Source organism: Phascolarctos cinereus, unplaced genomic scaffold, assembly GCF_003287225.1.
Source record: "Phascolarctos cinereus isolate Bilbo 61053 unplaced genomic scaffold, phaCin_HiC Scaffold_1;HRSCAF=81, whole genome shotgun sequence".
Taxonomy (NCBI): domain Eukaryota; kingdom Metazoa; phylum Chordata; class Mammalia; order Diprotodontia; family Phascolarctidae; genus Phascolarctos; species Phascolarctos cinereus.
In genome coordinates this window covers 114,655,901-114,682,989 of record NW_027555514.1, presented here as the reverse complement: position 1 = coordinate 114,682,989, position 27,089 = coordinate 114,655,901, and the positions used below count along the sequence as shown (strand labels likewise).

Here is a 27,089-nt window from a genome sequence, read left to right as displayed (position 1 = left end):
CCTTCGAGCAAAGGCTGGATAGATAACCACTTAAACATTGTATTATCTTGTAAAGGAAATAGCTATCTGTTCAGAGATGGAGTAGACTAGATGACCCCTGTAGTCCTTTCCCACTCATAAGGTTGGTGTGTTTTGTGGGAGTACTAATATGTTAATGCAAGTACAATAATTGGAGAGTTCTCTGGATGTGAAGATACCTGAAGAAGTTCCAGAAGAAAATAACCAAGCTGATTTCAGGGTTTAGAAAACAGGCCTGAAAATGAAATGCTGAAGAGATTTAAATTATTTGTTTCAGAGAAGGCTGTGAAGGGATTAAATTATCTGAAAGGGTATTTTATATTAAATTTTCGAGAAGTATCAAGAGACAGTCATTCATCATAGGTGAAAAGTGAACAAAAGGAAATAGACTTTTGTTACAGTAGGATATATTTATATTTGACCTTGGTTTAAAAACTTCTTATGGTTATGTTATTAAGGGAGGCTATGGAGTTTCCTTCCTTTGGAAATATTGATATTTGAATAGGCACAGACAATATTAATTTAGATATAGCTTTATTCTGAGATGGGGGACTGAACTAGGTAACCTTGAGGTCCAAGATTGTCCAAGACTGGAGATTGTGAGTCTGTGATTATGAATAGTTTAGAAATGACAATAAATAATAAAGATATCTAAATGATAGACACTGCTTCCATCCTTGTTCATTGTAGTCATTGGTGTTAGATCTTCTAACTGAAGATGTAACTGAATATTCAGTTTGTAAATATCCTTTGACATGATGGTTCTTTTTGTTGTTCAGCTGTTTTTCAGTCTTATTTGAATCTTATGACTCTATTTGGGGTTTTCTTGGCAAAGATACTAGAGTGGTTTTTCATTTCCTTCTCCACTTCATTTTACTGATGAGGAAACTGAGGCAAATAGGGTTAAGTGACTTGCCCAGGGTCACACAGCTAGTAAGTATCTGAGGCTAGATTTGAATTTGAGACGATGAGTTTTCATGATTTCAGACCTGATGCTCTATCCACTGTGCCACCTCACTGTCTAGAGATGATTTAACTAGGGTGACAGTCCACTGTGCTGAAGGGAAGTAGTAATATGATATTCTTGCGCCATGTTCTCTATGATTTGAAATTCCTTTTCATACGTAATTTGTGACGAAGATGAAGAAGTTAAAGGAGTAATAACATCATGCAGGAACTACCACTGCATAATCAAAAACTGGTTTGCACAAATTTCACTCCAGTTAGTTTTGTTCCAGACTGGATATAATTCTGTCAGTAGCTTCATTGGAAGACATAGCTAGGCAGAAGCCAAAGGCTTGTTAGTGGGAAATAAACGACAATCACAAGTCAGCAGATTGTAGTGGCAAATTTGAGTTGTGTCCTAGCTGGGCAGGATTGAGGCCAGAGCTAATCACAAATCCATTTAGAGAACAAGACCGGTGGAGGAAGCCATTAAGCTGCATGTCGTGCGAACTGTGCCGAGCCCTAGATTCTCAGTAAAATGTCATTTGCTCAAAATGAAAAATGCAAATAATCTCTGCAGGATTTGAATTAAATGTTATAGTGAGGGCCTTTTGGGGCATGGAGTTCAAAGCACTTAATAATATTGTGTTTACTTTAGAGATTTGAGTAACATCCATCGGTGACATTCCTGAGTAAATATTTACCTGTGAAATCTCTTTCAGGGCCTTTCTGCCCAGAAAGGAAGCTTCTGGAAAATCATAACATAAGATAATCTTCCTTTTTTTTAAAAAAAAAAAACATAAGATAGTTCTTGACAAATGAAGGAGGATCCTTACAGGTTAACTAAAGCAAGTCACAAAAATATTACAAACGCGATAATATGACCTAAATTAATTTATAGATTTAATGCTATTCTAATCAAACTGTCAAGGGGATACTTTATAGTACTAGATAAAATAATAAAATTTAAGTGGAGGAATAAAAGGAAATAGTGGGAAAAGGTAAGACTGAAGGGAGAATAGCATTTTCAGACCTCAGATTATGCTGTAAAGCAATAATACTCAAACCTAGTTGGCATTGGAGGAAAAAAAAGTAAGTCAGTAGAACAGACTAGATAAGGAAGAATCAGAAGCAACTGAACTCCATAACTCAGTATTCTATAAACTTATGAATATATATCCCTTAGGGGAAGCATTCCTATTTTATAAGAACTAATGGGAAAATCAGAAAACACTTTGATTTAAATTCAGTTTAGACCAACATATTAAACTATAAATCAAAATGGATACCTGACCACATCAGATACTGGCAGTTGGGAAAATAATCTTATATCACATATCTCTTATAAGGGTCTTAGATCCAAGGTAGAGAGGCATCTAACACACATACAAAACCAAGAACCATTCCCCAGTGGATAAGTGGTCAAAGGATATGAGCAAATTGCTCTTTAAAAAGGAATTGAGAAAAAAAAATGCAAACTAGTAATAACTTTTCTGAAAATTTGCTCCAAATCACTAATAGTAAAAGAAATGCAAATAAAAGCAAATACTGGATTTCACCTCACACTTAGCAAATTGACCAATCAATCAAATAACAAGCATTTATTATCCATCTTTATTATGTATCAGGAGCCGTGCAAGGTGCTAGGGATAGAAAGACAGAAAGGGAACTAGTCCTCACTTTCAAGGAAGTTCCCTTCCATTGGGAGACAACATGTGCATCTATAAGTATTCACAGAATACATATATAGAGTATATGCACAATAAATACAAGATAGCTAAATAAAATTTATTTAGTAAAGGAGTGAGTGAGCAGTTGGGGTAAGGAATGGCCTTATAAAAGGTGATGTTTGAGCTGCATCTTGAAAAGCATTAGGACTTCTTTGAGGTAGCAGTGAGGAGGGAATGCATTTTAGGCATGGGAATGGCCAATATGAAGGTGTGAAGGTGGGAGATGGAGTACCCTTTGAGAGGAACAGAGCCAAGTACCATTTGGCTGGGCTGTAGAGTTTTGGAAAGGAAGTAACGTATCATGAAGCTGGAAGGATATAGGTTGGCCCAGATTGTGAAAGGCAACAAAGGAGTTTACATTTGATCCTAGAGGCCATTGGAGTTTATTGAGTAAAAAGCAACATAGTCAATGTGTTAAGAAAAATCACTTTGACATCCGTGTGGAGGGCGGATTGAAATAGGAACAAACTTGCAACCAGGAGATCAATTAGGAGGTCATTGCAGTAGTCCAGATGAGAGGCTGTGTGAGGGGAGAGAAAGGGTCAGATGGGAGAGATGTTGGCAACAGATTGGCTGTAGGGGGTGGCAAGGGAGGATGAGGTTTTGAGGATAAGGCCAAGATTGCAAATCTGTAAGATGGAACTCATGGCAGTGCCATGGAGAGAATGTGGTTTCTAGATTTCTTCAAGCAGTGTCACGTGGGGGGCTGTCGTCGAGGTTGGTGAATCTTGGCCATCTCTCCATCACACTCTCTGCTCGTGCAGCCTTCTCTTCTGTCGTTATCAGGCTGATAAATGGCTGCTCCAGGACTTCTTGTTAGCCACATCTTGTCTCTTCTTCCACAGACTGGGGCTGTAGAATCTTTCATGAGATGATATAGAGATCTGCCCCATCATTCCTAGAAGGACTCCCACCTATTTCCTCTCCATAGGATTTCATATCTGTTACGTAGGTCCAAGCGTTCATTGATCCTTCTCCCATTCCTCCTGTGCCCACCCTCTTCCACCCTCCCATCTTTTGACAAAAGTCAGAATTCTCTTCTTCCTCTTTAGATCCACTTTCTTCTTCATTTTCACGTTGAAGCCTTTATTAGAGGCAGCACGTTCTACCAGACTGAGGTAAAGAAGACCTGGTCTACTCCACCCCGGATACTAAATAACTCTGTGGTCCTGAGTGAGACCCTTAAGCTCTCTGGGGTCGGACTTGATGGCCTCTAAGATCCCTTCCAGCTCTCAATCTATGCTCCTGTGATCTTTTTCCACCTATTTTTAAAGGACCCCTGAAGAACAGAGGGGCAATTCTCAAGCCCTTTTCTCTTTTATGGGAGTTCTTAATCTAGGGTTCATGAGCAAGGTGTTAAAAAAAAATATGGATGACTTTCTCAGTGTAGTTGGTTTCCTTTATAATACTATATATTTTAGGCATTTAATGGCATTATTCTTACGAGGTCTCTGGCACAAAAAAGATTGTTAAGAGCATCAGTCTGTGCCTTGAACAAGATCAGTCCTGGCAGAAATATAAGCACTGCATACGCTGTGTGTGCCACAGCTGTTTTCCTTTCTCTGCTAGAAGTGAGAGCCCCAGTCCTTTGCTGTCCTTGATAGTCTCTCCCCTGGAGAACTGAAGTGACAAGCTCCTTTTTGGAGGTCTTTTAACTCTTCTCCTGCTCTTCTCATTTTGGCAGTGCCTTATTATCTCCTAGCCTCTCAACAGGAATATCCATTTTCATTTCCCTTCGCTTACTAATCATTTAATTTTAGTTAACTTACTAATCATGAAACTTTTTAAAAAATAACCTCCTTTCCTCATTCTTGGACTTTCTTCCCTTCATGTTTTCCTGTTCCTTGAACCCTCCTATTCCTCTTGTCCTTCCTTTCCCTTTTCTTGTTCTTCCTTTTCCATTTATTTTTTCTCCTATTCCTTCTCCTCAGGTCTTTCTCCTTTTATCTTTTAACTTTCCTTTAATTTATTCCAAATCTCCTCTCCCCAAATTTAATCTTTGACTTTGCCCTTCACAATTCTAGAATGCACTCTGAATCTATTTCATAAGTTCTTCTCTCACTCCTTCCCCATCTTGTTGGAATCCTTTTGCTGTTCCTTCCCTGTCTCTCTCTCTCTCTCTTTTATTAGAACATCCGTCATATTGGCCAGACTCTTAAGGAATCTAAGCATTTGTATCGCTAATGCAGGCATGCCAGATCTTAAGAAATCTGAGCCTTTGGCTAGATTTGAAGAATCTGAACACTTTAATGAAGACAAGATGGACCTTATATACAGAAAGACTGTGGGAGAGTTCTAGGAGTGGCCAACTAGTTTGGGGTGATTGGAGGAGGGGTCTAAGGAGGATCTGGATGGGAGTGGCCAGTAAGCTGGAGTACACTGAACTCCAGGGACCTGGACCACGTGGCCAAGGGAGAATGGAGTCTAGATAGGATTAAAGGTGGGCAGTGGCCAGGGGCAGTTGGGAGGTAACAGAATTGGGAGAATGGGTGTAGCCACAATGATGCTGTTGTTTCTCTTACACAAACCTTCTCTTACCAAAGACTGAAGGCAAAAAAGAGACATAAGTAATGGGTGCATGTTATGCCAAGAAGTTAGAAGCAAGTTGAGTTCATTCCTTACTGAGTATGGAAACAGCATGTAGAAAGTACATATATGGGAAGGTAATATCTAAGAAAATGTCAATAGCATTAAGAATAAGAATAAGTAAAATACACCTTGGTACTGGTCAAAAAGAAAGATACCATCATATACACTGTAGTGTGATTTACTTTGTGTCAAGATATACCCTTCTGAGAGGCCATTATATTATACAAATGGCCCAATCATTGGTTTTCAGGAGAATATTTCTATGTGTATGTGTACTAAACAGAGTCCTAGACCTCATACTTTTTCAATAACATGATTGACGTTAGAAGAAATTATTCCTAATCAGAGTGAACCCAGAGCAAAATAAATGTTATTTGAGAGTGTGAGTTTATTGTTCATTCTTTCTTTCTGACATTAACTGTCATCTACTTTGTCTGTCTTCTCCCTCTCTGATTCAGGAAACTTCGAGCTACACTAGATGAATATACAACGCGAGTGGGACAGCAAGCTATTGTCCTGTGTATCTCTCCCTCAAAACCCAACCCTGTTTTTAAAGTGTTTGGTGCAGCACCTTTGGAGAATGTGGTAAGGATTTGAAATGAATCATGTGTGTATTTTCTTTCCTTTTAGCAGGGCTTCATTTCAACAAATCATTCAGTGTTTACTTGGGTAAGTGCTAAGGATATGAAGTTGATGAAGGATAGTCCTCCCTCTTGTTGAGGAATTCATACTCTAGTATGGGGAATAAATGCTCTACCCAGAGGCAGCCAGGTGGTGTAGGGGGTACAGCGTCGTTGGGCAAGTCGTTGAATCATTCAGCCTCTGCTGCTTCTTGAAAAAGTGGGAAGAACTGAGAGATAACAATAATAACTCATAATTAGGGAGTGCTTTACAGTTTACAAAATGTTTTCTTTACAACCGGAAGTCTATGAGGAAATTAGTGTAGGTGTTGTTCTTTGTTATACAGTTGAAGGATAACTGACTTATCCAGAGTCCCACAATTAGACATTGGGTTGAAATATGTGATCTTGAAGGTCTGCTATGTGTTAGAACACATTAGAACTCTAATATTAGAGCAAGGGCTCTAACTACTTTGTTGGGTTTTTTTTTTTAATTAAATTATTTCAGTTAACAATCATCTATTTTTCTCTCCCCACACCACTGGAAAATGAGAGAAAAAAACCCCTTGTAATAATATACACAGTCAAGCAAAACAGATTCCCAAATTTACCATGTTCATGTACAAAAATGTATGTCTCATTCTGCATCATAAGTCTTACCTCTCACAGGAAGTAGGTAGCATATTTCATCAAGAGTCTTCTGGAATCATGCTTGGTCATTGCATTTATCAGAGTCCTTAAGTCTTTCAAAGTTGTTTTCTTTACAATGTTACTGTTATTGTACAAATTTGTCTTTTAAGTAAAGATTAATTTGTAGCCCTGTAGCAAAATGGATAAAGAGATGGTATGGGCATCAGAAGGACTTGAGTTCAAGTCATATTTCTGAAGTGTGCTGAATTCTCTTAAGTGCCCCCAGGCAACTCTTACTGCATTAGTAAAGAGAGTTTCTTTACTATGAGTTCTCTACATCAATAAAATCATAAGTCTGGACCTCATTCTACCCACCCCCAAAAAGACTCATTCATTTTAGAAATAAATATATAGACACTATCATGTTGTTAAAGTGACTACAGAATATTCATATAGTTGTAAACTAATCTTTATAGTAATAAAGACAGACCCAGATAATTGAAAAAATATTAAGTGCTCATTCTAAACTGTCAATGCCACCTCATTAATTTGCTTACTTAATGCCATACCAAACTACCAAAGGATTACTTTATAGAGCTAGAAAAAATAATGATGATATTTATCAGAGAAACAAAAGGTCAAAAATCTCAAAGGAAGGAAATAAAGGAAAAAAAAAGTAGAAGGAAGGGGCTTAGCAGTGCCAGATCTCAAATATATAAAACAATAATCATCAAAACAATTTGGTTCTGTTTAAAAAAAATAGATTGATTGGTTGAACAGATTAGGTATATGACATAGAGAAGTAAATGAACGTGTTAGGCAAATGTTCCTATCAATCCATAAACCCCAGCTATTAGGGGGTAAGAACTCATTATTCCACAAAAACTTGTAGGAAATCTGGAAAACAATCAGAAATTATTTAGACCAACAATTTACAGCATCTGCTAAGATTAGCTCCAAATGGATACATGCCTTAGATTAAAAGGCTGTATCATAAAGAAATTAAGGGAGCACAGAAGAAGTTACCTTTCAGTTTTGTGGTTAGGGGAGGAGTTCATGACCAAAGAAAGGATAGAGAACCAGAGGAGATAAAATAGACAATTTTGCTTACATAAAATTAAGAGACCTTTGCACAAACAAGACTAACGCAGTTAAAATTAGAAAGGAAACAACTTAGAAGGGAGAAAATCAGTACAGAAATTTTCTCTGCTAAAGGTCTCATTTCTAAGTTATGTAAAGAACCAGTTCAAATTTATAAGAATAAAAGCCAATCCCCAGTTGACAAATAGTTAAAAGCTATGAACAGGCAGTTTTCAAGGGAAGAAGGCCAAAAAAAGAAAAATGACAAATGCTGGATGGGCTTCAGGAAAACAGATGCACCAATATATTTTTTATGGAGTTGTGAATTGGTTACAGCCATTCCAGGAAAAAAAAAATGGAACAATGCTACAAAATTTACTAAACTGTATATATGACCTTTGACTCAGTGATACTACTATTAGGCTTTAATACCCCAAGGTGAGCAAAGAAAGAGGGGAAAAAATCCATATGAACAAAAAGTATTTATAACAGTTCTTTTTGCAGCAGCAAAGAACTGGAAATTAAGGAGTGTGCGCATCACTTGGGGAATGACAGAACAAATTATGGTATATGAATGTATTGGAATACTTTTGGGCTGTAAGAAATTATGAAAGATGATTATGATTCAAAAAAAGTGTGGGAAGGCTTGTATGATCCCATGCAAAATGAAGTAAACAGAACCAGGAGACCAATTTATTCGACAATAACAACATTATAAAGACAAACAACTTTGAAAGACATAAGAACTCTGAACACTATAATGACCAGCCATGATTCCATAGTAAGAGTTGGCAAACTTACAGCCTGTGTGCCAGATGCAGCCTATTCTCTGTTTTTGTACAGCCCTTAAGCTGAAAATATTTTTTACATATTTACTTAGATTATGGACCATACAGAGAGAGGTGATGGGCCGAATATTGCACGTAAGCCGTAGTTTACCACCTCCTGTTCTGGGGGATCAGCAATGAAGAATGTTACCCAGATATATGATGGATTCAGTATGCAGAATGAGACACACGTTTTTGGACATGGCCACTGTGAGAATTTGCTTTGCCTGACTTCGGGAAAATATTTGTTATAAGGATTTGGTTTTTTGGGTTTTTTTCTTCTCTCCCCTTTTTTTTTTTTTTTGGAATAAGGTGTAGAAAGGAGCAGAAGAAATAAATGCAGGTAATTCAAAAAAGTAATGAGAAAATAAAGATCAGGAAAGTGAAACTAATTAAAATTAGTTAAAATTTTAAAAACATCTCTGTGGTAGACATCCTTATTTAAAACCTGTCTTGGAAATTCCTGAATGATTGACCCAGAAGTTTGTTTTATGTTTTAAGTAATATTTTTGAAGCTTTAGTTACACAACCAATTTCGTCTGGCTCATCTGATATTTCATTTACTTTCCAAGAAATGATTTTGGATTGAGAACTGATGACTAAGCACGCTCCCCTTTTCTTGATGGAGAGGTGATAGATACAAAATGAAGATCAAGACATACATTTTTTATATGGCTAATACTAGAATTTATTTGCTTGAATATGCATGTTTGTTACAAGGGTTCTTTTTTTTCCCTCAGTGGGGGAGTGGGAGAGAAGGAAAATAAATGCTTATTCATTGAAAAAAAAATTTTGGAATGTTGATGATGGACAGTATGCCCAATTTTGATCAAATATTTCGGTATTACCTGAAGTTGAAAATAATCCCTGGAAGGTTACCGCAAGATTTCCCTCACACCAAATGAAGTAATTTAAGTTTATAGTTGTTTCAAAAGTCAGCATTTCATACTCAAACTATATTGCTATGAATTTGGTTTTGTGTTTGTTGGTGATTTTGTTCATTTTTTAAACCACCTTCACTCTCTATTTTAAAATATTCAGAATTTACCTTTCAATTTCCACCTGAATAAAGTTTCCTCTAGAAAGAATCAGGAATGGCTGAAATGAAAGGGAAGGGTAGCATGTGTTGTGAATCCATTTGTACTTGAAAGAATATGCTACTGCTAATGCATATCAAAGGATTTAATATCTTCAAACAAATTCCCCAGATTCCATTTTGTTGAAATATGCAGACAGGACTGATATTTCCACGCTCTTCTGCTTTATAATCTTCCTTCTCTCGCAGAAGTTATTATACCCTTGCATTATACTGAATTTCGTTGAATTTGTTTAGGGTATGAATTTTAAAATGTAAAAAGAGGAGCTGTTTTGTAGTTGTTCTTTTCTTGTGAACTTATGTTTTTAGCATCTCTGTCACCAAAGTAGCTTTATGTTGGGGTTCTTTTTTTGTTTGCTTCTTCTTACAGTCTGCTTCCTGACTTTGGACTTTATGTTGTGGCCAGGCTCTGTGCACTTCAGCAGGGCATGTCTGGACTGATCTTGCTCTGCTTCCTGGGGTGCTGAGTGTTGTGTTATTCCAGGAACTCAGGGATGGTTCAGCCTTGCAAGCTTTCAGTGCTCCCAAAATACTTATCTGGAGCAAAGTCTGATTGTTCCTAATCTGGGTTCCTGACCTGGGTTAGAGTTTGAGCAACAAGCCTGTGGACTTCTCTTTGGAGTTCCAGCAGACTGCTCCTAGGCTTAGTATCAGCCAGGTGGAAAGCTCTGCTGGTTCAGAGTAGACAAAACTGTAGGTATTTCTTTGGTCTGAGATTTCTGGCCTAGTTATAACTCTGCAGGTTTCCAACTGGGCTAGAAGCTGATACTGAGACCCTGTTCCACTTCTGAGGTCTAGGCCACACAGCTACTACTTGAACTTGCTTCTTGCCCAACATATAGCCTAGGTCCTGTGATTGCTCTTCACGGTGAAAGGCTACCCCTAGGCACAGGTCTCTTCTTCAGTCGGCCCTGTGGATCTGTGACCTGTCATCTATGACCCAGAATTGGCTAGTGCCACTTAGTGTCTGTTTCTGCACCCTATGTAATTTTAGGCTTTTTTATGCTGGGTCTAGGAGCAGCTAGATGGTACAGTGGTTAGAGCACTGGGCTTGGAGTCAGGAAGATCTGAGTTCAAATTTGGCCTCAGTCACTTACTAGCTGTGTGACCCTGGGCAAGTCACATAACCCCTATTTGCCTCAGTTCCTCATCTGTAAAAGGGGGATACATTGGAGAAGGAAATGGTAAACCGCTCTTTTATCTTTGCAAAGAAAACCCCAAATAGAGTCACAGAGTCAGACATGACAGAACAACTGAGCAACAACAGACTGGGTCTGGTGCTTCTTCCTGAGCTGTAACGTTCCATGTGGCATGCTGTTGGCCAGACCTAATCCCCAGTGTCTCTAGACCTCTGTGTCTGTCTCCCCATGCCAACCTGGGCTGCAAAAGTGACTCATTGTGACTTTTTCATGGATTTTCTGAGCCAAGTTTGGTTTTCTAGAACTGTTTGGAGGTATTACTAGGTCAGGAGGTGGGAGGGAGAATGCCCTCATTATCCTTCTTCCTGCTACTCTGTCATCTTCACAAAGAAAAGGAAGATAAAGGGGAAAAAGCAGCAAAACTGATCAGTACATTGAAAAAAAATCTCACAACATATGCAATTTTTTATGCTCTCGGATTCCCCAGTTGTTTTTCATATCTCTACTTTTGGTCCTAGCTTGTTCTTTGTAATTTTGTAGCATTCATTTTTGAATGTCTTATGGTTCTTGTTTTTTCCATTTCTATTTTAGTCATTGGGTTGTTTTTTGTTTTTTAGTTTTTGTTTTTGTTTTTGCTTTTACTTCATGTCACTTCATCAGTTCATGTAAATCTTACCATGTTTTTCTGTATTTGTTGTATTCATTATACTCCATTGCAGTTATATGGGCCATAATTTCTGTGGCCATGCTTCAGTCAGTGGGCACCTGCCTTATTTCTAGTTCTCTGCCACCACAGATTCACACAGACTCTTTATCTGCATTCTAGTGTGACCCATCTTGAAGTTGGGAGGGAGCATTATCACTGACACCATAGGGATTTGTGTAGCTGAAATTTCAGTGTTATAAAGTTTGCTCTCTGGAATTGTTCCAAATCTTGACAAGCCATTTTTCCTTTTTGTATCTTCATCTGTTAAAATGAGGATAATAAGATCTTCCTCAGAGGGGAGCAGTGAAAATTAATTGAACTGACCATGATCTGTGGATGATCATGGTAATGCTTAAGATGAGCTGGCCTGGAACAAAGCTGGCCAATGTTAAACTTGCAGTTGACCTGATAGATTTCTCTTGTTGGTCGCTTACTGCCTTCAAGTCCCTCGCTCTGATTTGACACTTTGCACAAGTTATGCAGGAATAAACCAGTAAGTAGTTTGTAGAGAGACAAGGTGGGGAATCTAGTCTTAGGTTGGAAGTAGTGAAGGCGTTTCTGTAGGTGGTGCTCTTCCCTCAGAATCTGTAGCAATCAACCTGGTGTAATGGGAATAGTGTCAGATGGGAGACCTACCTCTTAGAGTTCCTCTCTTGTCCCTGTGCAAATCACTTAACCCCTGGGAGTTTCCATTTCTTCGTCTACAAAATGGAAACGATACTTTCAACGCTTCATAAACTTTTAAGCATTATAGGAAGGTCAGTTATTTTTAATAATGATGAAAATCTATGGCATGTGAATTGTGCCGAAACATTTTAGCTGTGACTGGTTTTACTGGTGAGGAAATTATTTATGGTCACGTAGACAAGAGTGGATCCCCGGGCATTAATAGTATTCTCTATAATTATCTATTTGGTTTAGTTAAATTTTTTGTCCATCTTTTTTCCTTGCTCTCTCTACCCCAAAGGAGACTAGTTGTTTCTGGTACCATTCACTTCCTGTCTTAAGCATAGATGTTATCACAGCATTTCCTCAGTGGGTGAAGTGTCACTCACTATTGAAGCCTCCCACCCTACAGTCATTGAGGAACTCCCATCTATACCACCATTGTTATAAATGCTGTGGAGACCCAAAAGAACTATGAGATGCTGACCCTGCCCTCAAGGAGAAGAGTCATCTCAGGGAGACAAAACATTTAAATAATGCAAGATGACATATGATTTTGCCAATATCCAGATAGTAACTTCAGGAGATAGGACTTAGAGACTGGAGAGCAGGCCCTTTGAAAGAGGCGAGACTTAACCTGTCCTTCAAGGCTCAGGTTAAAATCTGAAGAAGCATAGAGTATTCTAGACAAGAGGAATACCCTAGGCTGAAACATGAAGGAGTACTAACTATAGCATATGAGGGAGACAGTTAGGGGACAAGCTTGGCTAGAGCTGAGAAGCTTTGTAACAGAAGAAAATAAGATTAGAAACAGACAAGGATTGTGGAAGAGCTTAAAGGTCAGATGGGTGAGGAGCTTATACTTTATTCTCTAGGCCATAGGGAACCATTGAGTCCTTTTGAGTAGGAAAGTGACTCAAAGAAAGTAAAGTCAAAAAAGCGAGCCAGCTGGCTTGGAAGGGGGAATTGTTATTTCATTATTTGTTTCTCTATTTATTTATTTATTTTTCATTTTTAACATTCACTTTTATAAGATTTTGAGTTCTGAATTTCCCCTCTCCCCAAGATGACATGCAATCTGATATAAGCTATACATATATAATAATATTAAACATATTTTCACATTAGTTGTGAAAGAAGTATCAGAACAAAAGGGGAAAACCATGAGGAAGAAAAAAATGAGAGAGAAAATAGTATGCTTCGATCCGCATTCTGACTCCCATAGTTCTTTCTCTGAATGTAGACAGTATTTTCCATCATGAGTCCCTTGGAATTGTCTTAGGTCATTGTATTACTGAGAAGAGCTAAGTCTATCATAGTTGATCATCACACAGTGTTGCTATTACTGTGTACAATGTTCTCCTGGTTCTGCTCACTTCACTCATCATCAGTTCATGCAAGGCTTTTCAGGTGTTTTTGAAATCTACCTGCCATCATTTATTGTGGAACAGTAGTAGTATTCCATTGCATTCATATACCACAACTTGTTCAGCCATTCCCCAGTTGATGGGCATCCCTTCAAGGAAATTGTTATTTCAATATGGGGTATGTTTAATTTGAGATAAATTAGTCCTTTTGTGATACTATGAAAATGTAAACTAACCATATCAAATCATATAAATATTGAGACAGTTTCTGCATTTTGCCCTATGGGATAATAATTTATGAAAACAAGCAGGTCAGGGAAAATGTAGAAAAGTATTTCTGTAAAAGAAAACTCAATAGCTACTCCTAGTACTGCTTTTGTGCCAGCCACCACAAATGATGAGGTGATTCCCTACCAACATTCCTGTTTTGTAATCCATGACATTTTTGAGCAGCAACATAGAAGTAGTGTGGCATAGAAGCAGCTGAGAGAACTGGTCTTGGAGTCAGGAAAATCTGTTTTCTTTTTTTGGCTAGGCAGTGGGCTAGGCAAGTGACTTGCCCAGAGTCGCACAGCTAGTGAGTGTTATGTTTCTGAGGCTGGATTTGAACTCATATCCTCCTGACTCCATAGCAGGTGCGCTATCCTCTGTGCCACCTCACTGCCCCAGGAAAATCTATTTTCGAGTTTCCCTGATGACTCATAGGCTTTGTGACCCTAGGCAAGTTACTTAGCTTCTCAGTGTCCCAGATAGTTGCATTGGTCCAGGGAGTTTCTAACCGCCCCCCCCAACTGTTCCCTGCACTAGGGAAATCACAGATCTGGATCAACACCACAAATCAGCTTAGTACAATGCCTGCTGCAAATTCCCAGAAGTTTACTAACCCTTATATATGGCAGAAATGAAATCAAAACAATAACATGATAGTGGTAACATAGCGATTTGCTTTTTAAAAGATTGCCAGTTTCCCAACACAACAAAATCGAGTTTTATAATAATATCATACATTTTTATCACAATATCTGCTTAGTTACTTCTTTGTTGGTAATTATTTCATACCATTATGAAGCTGTGAAGCAAGAACCTGGCCTATTTTTCTGTAAATTGGAAAACAAACAGCTCATTTTGAATATGTCTTTCTAGAAAGGATCAAGAATAATCTCATCAAATTGCCATGGTAACACAAGCTGATTGCAATACAGTATCACAACATTTTAAAATTTTTGCTTATTTATTAGAAACCAGGATAAAATTAATTTCTAGAGTCAGATCAGTTCCCCAAGTTTTTCTTTTATTTTCCTTTCAACCCTAAATTGGTTTATCATATTTAGAGCATTCTATTTCTTTTCTGAAGAAGTAGGAAAATTATTGTTATCTAACCAATAATAGTTTTGACTTTTCCAGATACTAGAGTGAAAGTCAGGGGATTGGAGAAAGTATCTCCGTTTTAAAAATTCTTTGTAATGAAACATTCCTCAGCTGTTGTCTCCTGGTCCAGGTAGTAAAAAATGCAAGACGCTTAACATCTCTGTAGTTTTTTTTTTAAAAAAGTTTTCTATAAGTCATCTATGAATGGCATGTCTTATACAGGATAATATCTAATCCCATCTTGCTATGTATCCATCAGCCTATGCCTCTTATTGTCTTTATGCTTAGGAGAAGAGCACCTTTTTTATCTTCAATGGTTCCTCCATCCCCTTTTATGTTTCCTGAGAGACAGACAAACCCACTATTGTTTATTTTATGTCTGTTTACCTATTTTGTCTTATGATAGAAAGTTGTGCATGTATACTTATGTTGCTTCTAAGAGGTAAATTGCTGACAATGCAAAGGAAAGGAAGAAGAGGAGCCCGAAATATTGTTTTCAAACTTGCAGTTGTCAGAGGTTTATCAACTTGAACTCCACCACAAGTGATGGTTGATCACAATAGAGGAAGAGACTTTGAATCATAGGACTCCTTTTGCTTCTTCCCTGTGTCACTGGTAGTGGCAAGTTTGGTCTTGAGCCACAGAGTACATAGTTATTGGCCATTATCTGCAATTCATTCCTATGTTATCTTCCCTTTCCTTCCAGTATAAGGGCTTAGGTTTGGACCTACTGCCTGAGTGGGATCTGAGCATATCAGAGAACTAGTATCCAGCAGTTTGAGTGTGTCAGTGAGACTTTTAGGGGCGTACGTTTTCTGATATTTCTCTTTTTTTTTGTGGAAAGTGATGACAGTACTTTATTAGAAAGTAAGGCTTCTCGGGTAGGGAGGGTATATTTGTAAATAAATGTGATATAAAGACAAAATGATAATTAAAAAATAAAATAAAATTGCTATAAAAATTTTAAAAAGATGGCAATAGATCATCACAGACAATCTGGGTGAATGGGAAAAGGCACATGATGCCTCTGTTGTTAAATTCAGGACCTTGAATTTGGCCTGGGACTCCCTAGAAAGGAAATGAATGAAAAATGTTGATCAAGTGTTTACTGTGTACCAAGCACTGCGCTAAGTGCTGAGAATACAAGTGCAAAAGGTAGATAATCCTTACCCTCAAGGAGCTCTCCCTCTCATGGGAAAGGCAACAAACACATAGAGAGGAGTGGTGATCTGGAAGAGTTATGGCAAGTCTGGGGAGTCACAAAGAAATAATTCCAAATGATCGGCAGTGTTACCATCTAATATCTTTTCCACTAGCTCCTTCCCACCAGTGTTACCCATAATTTCATCAGCTCTTTTCACGTAATTTGGCCTCAACGTGATGATGTCTTTGGGGCCAACGGGTATTTTTATCTGCCAGCTGTTTAAGTGTTTGTTCACTGGGTTCTGCCAAGGCTTAGGGAGAAGGAGTCTCACCCACCTTCCCGTTGCCTAGCACTGAACTGTTCTTGTTGTTGGGCATCTTGTTTACCTGTGCCTTCTAATTCCCCACAGGTGCGCAAGTACAAGAGCATGATCCTTGAAGACTTGGAATCGGCCTTAGCAGAACACGCCCCTGCGCCACAGGAGGTTAACTCTGAGCTGCCACCTCTCACCATCGATGGAATTCCTGTCTCTGTGGACAAGATGACCCAGGTAAGGGGTGGGACATGAGGAGGAGACATAAAGAGAAGCTACATAGAACATACTCCTGGTAGCAGAGATGTGGGTAGGCCTCTTATAACTCTTCTCAAAGTTGTCTTGGTTAATACTGTGAATGAGAAGAAAATTGGTTGGATAGTGAGGTCTTGGTGGCCATTCAGCAAACACTCCATTCTAGCTGTGAAAGAGAAAATATAGTGGCAAAGAGTTGGGCTTTCAGCCATGAGATGGATGAGACTGACCAAAGCTGAATGGCTAGTGTGAGCCTCCTTTAGTCTTATCAGTTCTTTTTCCCCTTTCACCAGAAACTCTATAACCCTTATTATGGGATAGAGTTAAGTTCAAGAAATTGTGTTAATGTATGGGACCTGCAGTGAGTTATCAGCCCCAATTCCCCATACCATCTTCCCAAACAACACTGCATTATTGCCAAGAAAGCCTCATGTAAGCAGGGAGTGTGGGATTTAGAAGTAAACTTCTGAGCATCTAGTGTTGATTACTGGCTTCTTGAGCAGGGATGTCATATATATGGCTAACGCAGCTCAGTAAATCTACTGATATTTCTAAAATAATTATTACCATTTCCATTTTCTTTTAATTTTTAAAACTCAGAGAGAGTAGATTGACTAAAGCCAAAGTTCGTCTTTTACAACAAGCTTCCTTTATTCTGTAGCTCCATTGATGTATCAGAATTCTTGCCTGAGGTTCTGAAATTGGTCTTGGATGTTTATAAAGCTAAAAATGGGTTTAGTAGAAGTTCAGATGGGGTCACACCAATGGCACAATTCTCAGTAGAGGACATCTTCTTTCACTGCAGCCTGGACCGGAGATTAGATCTGGCACACAAAGTTATCGGAAGTTATATTAAAAAGAAATAAACCTGTGCCATTGTAGTTTATAAAAATTGCACAGACCTTTATGTGGACTCCTAAGTGATTTAAGTAATGATTCAAAAGGACACATACTGTCCACTGTCTTTTCTCATTGCTTTTCCGTAACTCATTATCCAATGACCTTGGGTGCTCAGACTGTAATAAAGACAATTTGAGGAGAGCGTTCTATCAATGGAACTAAGGTCATATTCTCTCTGGCTCTTAATTATCAGGAATATCGAATATTCATAGCCCACGACTTAACTCTTGGCTTGTAATTCACAATAGACTTGGCCCACAATTGCTGATGGGAGAAGCACCATTGGGTGCCAATCCAGACTAAGTAGAGTAATTTTACTGTAATTTTAAATTTAAATCTATTCCAAATTTATGTCCTTTTTTAAGTGCTAGTTTTCATGTTTCTATGTTTGATTTCTCCAAATGTGGCTTTCAAGAACAAACATTAATTCCTCTTTTTCTCTTGAAACGCATTTAGTCTTTGGTACTAAAGGGCATTGTGACTAGCCCCAAGTTCTAGATTTCAGTCCATAGTGTGACTTTAAAGATTCTAGTAGAAGTAATAGTACCAAGATTTGCCAAACCTGACTGTAATACAGACATTTCAGGGTTAGCCAAAAATTCCTGCTAATCTGCTCCAGTTAGTGCAGTGATAAGCGTGATGTTGACCCAGAATCAATCCATCAACAAATATGGTATTGAACATTTGTTAAGTGTTCTGAACCCATAAAAATTACTCAGTATCATTTTGGTGTTAAATGTATATTGTATTCTAATTTGTTGACATTGATAATAAGTACAGTGTATTTTTGGAGGGGAAAATTATTATTTCAGCTCGGGTGTGTGAAATTTGAGATGAACAAGTTCTTTTGCAGATGCTTTGATAATGGAAGCCAAAAAATATCAAATTACCTAACTTTGTCGATTTCTGAAATAAAGGACATCAATGAAGTCTTTTTTAATTAAAAAAAAAATTAAGAGACAGCATGGTATAATCAGTACTTCTCAAACTCATATGGGGTTGAGACGCACAGGTTAAGAAGGGCTGAAGGGATCGAGAGTGGAGAAAGTTTAAGAATGGAGCATTGGCTTTGGAGTCAGGAAGCGCTAGGTTCAAATCTTTTCTCTGATATTTAATAGCTGGGACCATAGACCAAGAGTCACAGTCTATGACAAGTCACTTGAGTCCTTTGTGACTCAAGCAACCTAGGATTAATCTTAAGTCATAACCAGACTCCCCACTCCCAATGAGGCAAAGCAAACATTTATTAAGCACTTACTGCATGGCAGGCTTTGTGCTTAGTGCCCCAAGGAGCACGAATACTGGCAGAAAGAAAACCCTTGCCCAGGAGATGACATTCTGATGGGGAAGACCGAAGGGTGGGGATGATAGGGGATGAGGGTTATGATTGAGAAGTCTGTAGGCATACAGCCTGGTGAAGATGAAGATATAATGACTGGCTTGGACTCCTTCCTTCAGTGGAGGTTCTGGAAGAAGCTATCCAATCAGAGGGTGGTCCCTAGGAGCATAGAGTATTTCTGGGTTGTGAATTACAGGGCTAAGTGATCTACCATGATGAAGAGGTTACTAAGACATGATCTGTATTGGCAAAAGGAGTTCCCACATTGAGAGTTCCCTCATGCTGATAAAGTCACACATCCTTCTCTGATTCGCTCTTTAAAATTCTGTGGTCTTACAAAAAAAGTCCCGTGTAGTGATACTATAGAAAACAGTTTAATTGTCATAAATATGCCAAGCACCTTTCAGAATAATGGGTAAACCTTGTGTCTACTTTGTTGAACTTTTAGGAGTTAGGATAAAATCTATCCTTGGTTATCTGTTGAGGTGTCCTGCAACTCAGGAAAGATTTAGCAAAATAAATTAATCGACAGTAAACATTTTAAAACTCACCTTCTTTAGAGATTTTTGAGGAATGAATAGGATCTATCTTTTTGGGGGATGGTCCTTCTTTAATTCTGTCCAGAGACAGGAAGATGGATTAAATGACCTCTTGACAAACCAGCATTGATTTTGATTATGTGATATATGATTTTAATTATGGCTTTTAATTTCTACTGAGTGTATTCTTGGGAAACAATTTGTCTTGTTAGAATGTATTAGGAAGAGATCTTGGTAAAGATTAAGATTATGTAAGAGACAGTCATTTTAAGAGGCTGTTTTGGCTAAAATCCACTCCTTTTTTTGCTTTATTTTGTTTTTCCCTCCCTTCCCCTTTTCCTTTCTCCCTTAAACTTGGCTTCCTCTCCTTATTCTCATTGGAGTAACTTGGATTGCTGTGATGTTCCCTTTGAGTAATGATGCAACAGGATGGTAATTTTTCATGGGATTTCAGAGAAACTGTCAGAAACACTATAAGTTCAATGCTTGCCTCATTAGGAATAAGTTGTTAATAGGGGTTGATATGTTTTTGCTAAAATGACAAATCATTTTTCAGTTTAGGGCTTTTAAAAATTTAATAGAACATAAGCATTGTTGGTTCCACCCAAATTGGAGCTAAATATGTCTATTTGTGCTCTATAACCCCATTCCCATTTTTCTCTCTGTTGCCAATTTTATAGTTTCTGTTTTACTCCGTGGAGTTGTTCGATTATACATTGAACCAGGATCCTAAAAAATTAAAATTGAGTTACATTTATGGTGAATTTTTCAGTGTTGCAGCAAAGACCAAAAATTTTTCCCTTGAAAGGTTATTTAGAATTTCTGCTAATTCCCCAAATATTGTAAGTGAATCCTTATGACCAGTGAGTACATTTGGCAATAAAAAGGTAAAAGTGCCATTAAGAGGAATTTCGTGAATAAGAAAACTAAATAGAAGCCTCTCTCTTCATTAGAATTGGGATGTTCAGAAGTCTGTTAATTTCAGCCCATGGCTTTCTTGCCATGACTTAAGTTTCTGTTCTGGAGAACCAAACATCTGTAGTTTTCTTTTACTTAGTATCTGGTCGAAATGTTAAAGGCTTATTAGCTCCCTGTTGCAGAAAACTCAAATCTGTAATTCAGGTCCCAAGAGGGAAAAGTGATGGTCTGGAAATTAGAAGCCACGAGTTACAGGGTTTTCAAGTTGGATGTGACAGAAGTGATTGTTTTTTGCTTTTATATATATATATATATGGAAGCTGAAGCAATTGTTTCCACCTCTTTGGGAAGCATTATTTTTTTCAATATTGAAATCAGTTTTTTCAAAAACTATATTCTGCTCTATGGCTCAAAAATACCTAAAACCAGAATCTCCAGTGCACTGGAAGAATTTGAAGGGGGTGTTTGGGAAGGGGGTGGCAGGGTTGGTTTGCCCTGTACTTTTAGGAGAAGAAATGAATGCTACGCTAAGAAAACAAGTTGATGTTATCAGACATTTGTTTTTTAGTAATAGCTTCCAGGGTTGTCCTGGTATTAGAGAATGAGAATAGGATAAATTTGCACTATGTCTACAGAAACAAGGAGGCAGTGTAGTACAGTCGAAAGAGCACTACCTCTGGAGTCAGAGGACTTGCATTCAAATCTTACCTCTAACCCGTATTGACTTTGTGACTTTGGCCAAGTCATTAGCCCTCTAGGTCTCGGTTTCCTTATCTGTAAAATATGGGAGTTGGACCAGATGTCTCTGAGATCCTTTTCCAGCTCTAGAGCTATGATCTTGTGAGCCTAATTATAACTATAAAGTGTCAAGCCTGATTTTTAATGAAAACAAACACATGAGAAATTATATACCAGAAGGAGTGCCGTATTTAAAAGTAGTCACTGTGGGAGGCCATAACTTATTTCAGCACTTTTGCTATTACTCAAAACATTTTTGACACTTCTTTTTTGGAATTGTCATCAGAGCAAATTTTCAGGTCATGAAAGACTTTTATAATCAGTGTAAAACTCAAACTGATGTTGCCCTATTACCAGTTAACTGTTTTATCAGGCATGCGACGCCAGATGATTTTTGATTCTTTCCAGAAATTAAATCTGTCCTCAGAAGACAAAGATTTGCCACTATTGAGGACATTCAAAAGAATGTGACACAGTCTCTGAAGGGAGTTCCAAAAGGGTAGTGCTGTACAATCAGAATATTAATCATAATTATGGCCCTGAGGCATTGCAATATGCTGAGTCATCAGAGAATGATTAAATTAGGCTGCCCAGGATTATCCACTATCTCTGTCAAAGCATAAGATAGTATAGCATTATATAGCATTTGTTGTTTAGTTGTTTTTGAGACGTGTCTGACTCCTCATGACACCATTTGGGGTTTTCTTGGCAAAAATACTAGAGAGGTTTCCATTTCCTTCTCCAGCTCATATATAGTATAATATTAAATTTTATCATTTTAAGCCAAGAAAGAGAACTAGTATTTTTTTTAAGTTTTATTGGTGCCTTTTTGTTGTTTTTAATATCAGTTAATTCTGGAACTCTGCCCTAACCATAAGAATTGAACCTACTTTGTAACAAAGTAAAATAATTAAGCAAAAATAATCTAATTTAGTGACTGAATCTAACAGTGGATGCTACATCCTGCCCATGTAATCCCCTACCTCTTTACTAAGAGGGAGGGAGGTCTGTTTCATTCTCTGTTCTCTAGGACTGTTATTGGCATTTCAGTTATTCAGAGTTAAAAGCTTCATTTTTTTCTTTTCATTTGTATGGTCATAGTCTTTGTAAGTATTGTTCTTTTGTTCAACCTGTTTCACTCAACCTCAGTTTTCTGGACATCTTCCCATGTTTCTCTGAACATAAATCTGTTGTTTCTTACTGCACAATGATAATCTACTTCCTTTATACATCACAGGTTATTGAGCCATTGCCTATCTGATGCGTACCCACTCTGTTTTCAGTTCTTTGCTGTCAGAAAAAGTAGTACTATGAAATCTTGGTGTGTATTGGATCTTCATTTCTGTCTTTGTTATCTTCAGAGACTGCTTAGTAGTAAGATTGTTAAATTAAAGAATATTAGCAGTTTAGGGGTTTTTTTTCTTTTTATTTTCATGACTGCAAATTATATCCAGAATGGTTGTACCAAATCACAGATAATTAGTAGGAACTGAAACAGAAGGTTTTCTTGTGAGGCCTCAGTTGACCAGAAAATGCTATTAATAAGAGTGGCCCATTTTCCAAGCTTTCAAGTATAGTGGCACAAACAGGACCATAGTCTAGTTAGCAGACAGATTATACAAAGATTATTTTTCATGACTATATAGCTGGGGAATTGGAGTAGAATTTTGAAGTCTTAGTGGATACTGGTTATATTTATATAATTTGTAAATTCAGGAGTCTACATTATGGATGGAGGGCAGAGAGGCTTAAGTGAAGTTAGAAGTAGGAACAAGGAGAGAAGTCTCAAAGATACATTTTGTACTTACCGTGGGTGCAGTTGCACAGACCTGGAAACTGAGGAGGAGGAGAGGGGTTGAGATGAGATTACCTGGGATAGCTGCTCAACTGTGGGAGCAAAATGGGAGAATAAAGTTATGCATGTCTGAGAAATAGGGTTCTGTGTCGTAAAAGGCAACATATATGGGAACCTAAGAAAGAGACTGTGATCTTGGGTATCTGAGAAAGTCTTAAGTTCCTTTTTTCTGGCATAAAATAGGTTGAACAGGCCCTTTATTGTTTCTAGCATAGGAAATGTCTCTGAGCATTGAATTAGACTGTGGTCAGCATATACAATATAAGTAGTAAAAATAAATGGAAAGGCAAAAGGCAGGTTATAAGGTACAGCTAAAGGGTTATTTTCCTGTTTTTACACAATTCTGTTGAAGTTTTTTATTTCTGGAATTTTTATTTTGGCGGGGGGTGGGGGATGTGTTTTCCTCCAAATATATGCTTTCTCCAATATAAAATTCTAAGAGTAATCCGACAATTTCAGCATAAAAATAACCGCCCTAAATGTTAGCTGTAGCCATGTTTTCTATTGCTGCTTTTCTCTTTGCTGCCAGTTGATGAAAGCATTTGATTGTTTCAGTAAGTAGAAAAAATAATGCATTCACAAAATGACTTTTTCAGTTTCCTAAGTTTATAAAACCCTGTAAAGAGGTATGATGAGGCAAATTGTACTAGACGATTAAGGGGAATTTCATTGGGTCCAGAAAATTAAGGCCCTGACTTTGAACAGGTGCACATATCATCATTGGTGTCACTTGGGTGTTAGATATGGATTTATTTAGTTCTTTGAAGAGGAGAATGTGAAAATAACCATCCTCCACTTAATTGCCGTTCTTCTTTAGAGGTCTTTTGGGAACTAAAGCTTCCCTAGTCTAAGAAAATATGTTTGTATGAGTATGCAGGTAGAAGTGAAAAGATGAACGCTTTGATGGCTCTGTGACCTTATTGGTTTGGATATTTCTTCCAAGCCTTCTCATCCTCTGTGACTCTGGGTCATATTTTCTCAAAAATCTGGTACCCACCCAACTTGCTGGGATCCTTGTACAACCCTTGACATGTCATCAATCCTGGTGGGACATTGATCTGTTAACCCACAGTCTTGATAGAGGACCAGCCCATTTTCTTTCCTGGGCATAGGTAGCAGAATGAATATAGAGTGGACTTGGAGTCAGGAAAACCTAGTTTGAATCCTGCTTCAGACACTTAGGACCTCAGTATCCTCATCTGTAAACTGGGATAATAATATCATCTACCTGAGAGGGTTATTATACATAATATATATGTAAAACACATAGCAGACTTTAAATGGCTATGCAGAGTTATTATTGTATCATATTATTAGCTATTATTATTATATTATAAAGCCAGCTGTTTGATGATTCCCATCTTATGCACTTTTTTGTTGGTAACACGTTGCAGCCTATTCACACTCACAATATGCTTCTCCCTTGTCTTTTGGTTAACTAGCAACTGTACTTTAAAAAAAAAACCAACTGTAGTATTTTGTGACTTGCAGCCATTCATTATCAACAGAAGAATGTGGCAGCATTTTGAGTTAACTAGTCAAGTGCTTTTTTATTATCAATCTGTCAACCTCACTTTTTAAAAAATTTTTCTTAAATTAACACTCTATTTTCCTGTCCTCTCATCTATCTACATTATAAAAATAAAATAAAAACAAAACCTTTGTAACAATGAATTCCTACACTGGCCACATCCAAAAAAATATTTCGTTCTTCACCCTGTGTCCATCATCTTTGTCAAGAAGTTGGTAGTCTGCTCATCATCGATTCTCTGGAATCACGGTTGGACATTGCGCTACAAATCATTTATTAAGCACATTCTGTATGCTAGGTAATACACTAGGTACTGCAGGTAAAAATACAAAGAGGAAGTAGTACCTGCCTTCAGGGGACTCAGCGAACAATAAGCACAGTGAGATTTTGTATTCTCTATAATTTTCGTGGAATGCAGTCAGTTGTGTGACTGTAAAGATGAGAGATTTCATTTGTGAAAGCCTTTGTATTCCCTTCTTATACTTTCAGCAGTGATGCCCTTGCTGTATGTGTGGATTGTTCTCATAAAGGTTTTATCAAGATGAGAAAGAAGGCATATGGGCCAGTATAATGTGAGGAAGAAGACATTTAGGTGGCAAAATGGTTAACATATCGGACTTAGAATTGGGAAGGCCTGGTTTTGAATTCCACTTTTGACGTTTATGAGCAGTGTTATTGTGGACAAATCGTTGACCACTTTGAACCCCAGCTTCCTCATTTGTAAAATAGGAATGATTATATCTGTAGTACTAACCATAATGTTGTTGTTGTAAAGCTCATATATTTTCAGTGCTTTGCAAACTAAATGCGAAGTTTAATTTTTTCAGTCACTTTTTGTTTAATAAGTTCCAATATATTTCTCAAGCATTTGTTATCTTCTTCTTTTCAAGATCACTTGAGAATCAGTCCTTTAAAAAAAGATCCATATGTACAAGAGTATAATAGCTCTTTTTGTGGTGGCAAAGACCTGGAAGGTTAAGGGGGTGCCCATCAAATGGAGGATATTGGACAAAATAAGGTATATGAATGTAGTAAAATATATTTTACCAAAAGAAAGCCAAAAGGGGTGTTTCAGAGAAACCTAGGAAAACTTGTATAAACTGATGCAAAGTGAAGTGAGCAGAACCAGTAGAAGTTTTTTCAACAACAACAACTTTTGAAAGATTTAAGAATTCTGTTCAACTCAGTGACCAACCATGATTCCAGAGTACCAGTAATGAAGAATGCTACCTACCCCCTGACAGAGACTTGATGGACTCAAGATGTAGAATGAAGCACACATTTGTGGACATGATGAATATGGGAATTTGTTTTGCTTTACAATGAATATTGGTTACAAAAGTGTATTTTTTCCTTTCTCAATGGGGGAAGGAGAGCATGTGGGAGGGAGAGACAACAAATACTTCTTCATTGAAAAAACTTAATTAAAAAAGAATCCCTCAAAGCTGGCACTCCTTCTGGTATATAATTTCTCATGTGTTTGTGATATCTATCTATATATCTATATCTATATATGTATACACACACACACACACACTCACTGTTGAAACTGAAGGAAAATATATCAAACTGAGGACTTTTTGTATTTTTCTTTGTTTCATGAAATGACGTTGGTACACTGTTCAACCTGCTGGCCATGAACTTCTTCATACTTAACTGGTCTGGACCCTGGAAAGCAAAGAACTTGGACTTGAAGCCTTTGCTACACAGCAGAACCTTATAAGAGTCCACAGTTGACTAACACAGCATATTCCTTCAGACCTCAAAATGAGGCATCAGAGTAGGACTTTTTGGAGAAATAAAAGTATAGATATAGATACCTACCTATTTACGGAGGTCATCTCTCTCTCTAGGGGTGTATATTGCATCTGTCTAAAATTCTGTTCGTTTCCTTTACTTATTTCTTGTTTATTTTATGGTTAGATTTATCTAAGTCTGAGAGGGAGCAAAGAGAGTTCTGCCACTATTATAGTTTCACTGTGTATTTCTTCCTGTAATTCATTTAACTTTTCCTTTAAGAATTTAGATGCTATGCTATTTGGTGCATATATATTCAGTGTTGATGTTAATTCAGTCTCTATAGTAACTATTAGTAAAATGTATTTACTTTCTTTTAATTTCTTTTAATTAGGTCTAATTTTGCTTTTGCTTTGTTTGAGATCATGATTGCTACTCCTGCCTTTTTACTTCAGCTAAAGCATAATGGATTCTGCTCTAGCCCTTTATTTTAACTCAATCAGCATCTTTCTGTTTCAAGTCTCTCCTTAATCTGTTTCCAGGTTGGTTGTTTTTCCTATGAAACATTTCACATTTTCTTCTGTTTTTATTTTCCTTCAGTCTTTTGACTTTTTAAAAAAATTTCTTGATGTTTAATCAAGTCATTAGCTTCTTTTTGATCAGTTCCAATCTTCAAAGAGTTATTACTTTAGTAAGATTTTGTACTTCTTTTACCAAGTTGTTAATTCTCTTTTCATCTTTCTTCTGTAGCTCTCATTTCTTTACCCTTTTTTTTCCCTCTGCCTCTCTCATTTAGTTCTTAAAATGTATCTATTTTGGGGCAGCTAGGTGGCGCAGTGGATAGAGTACCGGCCGTGAGGTCAGGTGGACCTGAGTTCAAATGTGGCCTCAGACACATAACACTTACTAGCTGTGTGACTCTGGGCAAGTCACTTAACCCCAGTTGCCTCACCAAAAAAAAAAAAAATAAGTAAGAAAAGGTATCAGTTTTTTCCTTTTAAAAAACAAATCTCTTTAACTCTTCTAGGAATTTTCATTG

General features: G+C 37.5%; 1 protein-coding gene across 2 annotated transcripts in view; it reads left to right on the top strand.

The window, feature by feature from the left end:
- Positions 1 to 27,089, top strand: part of NRF1 (nuclear respiratory factor 1) — a 143,907-nt gene that overhangs the window by 50,107 nt on the left and 66,711 nt on the right. For both annotated transcript variants that reach the window (XM_021002299.2, XM_021002300.2), the window contains exons 4-5: positions 5,741 to 5,867; positions 16,335 to 16,475. In XM_021002299.2, coding sequence (XP_020857958.1) covers positions 5,741 to 5,867; positions 16,335 to 16,475 — 268 coding nt within the window. The remainder of the gene's footprint in view (positions 1 to 5,740; positions 5,868 to 16,334; positions 16,476 to 27,089) is intronic.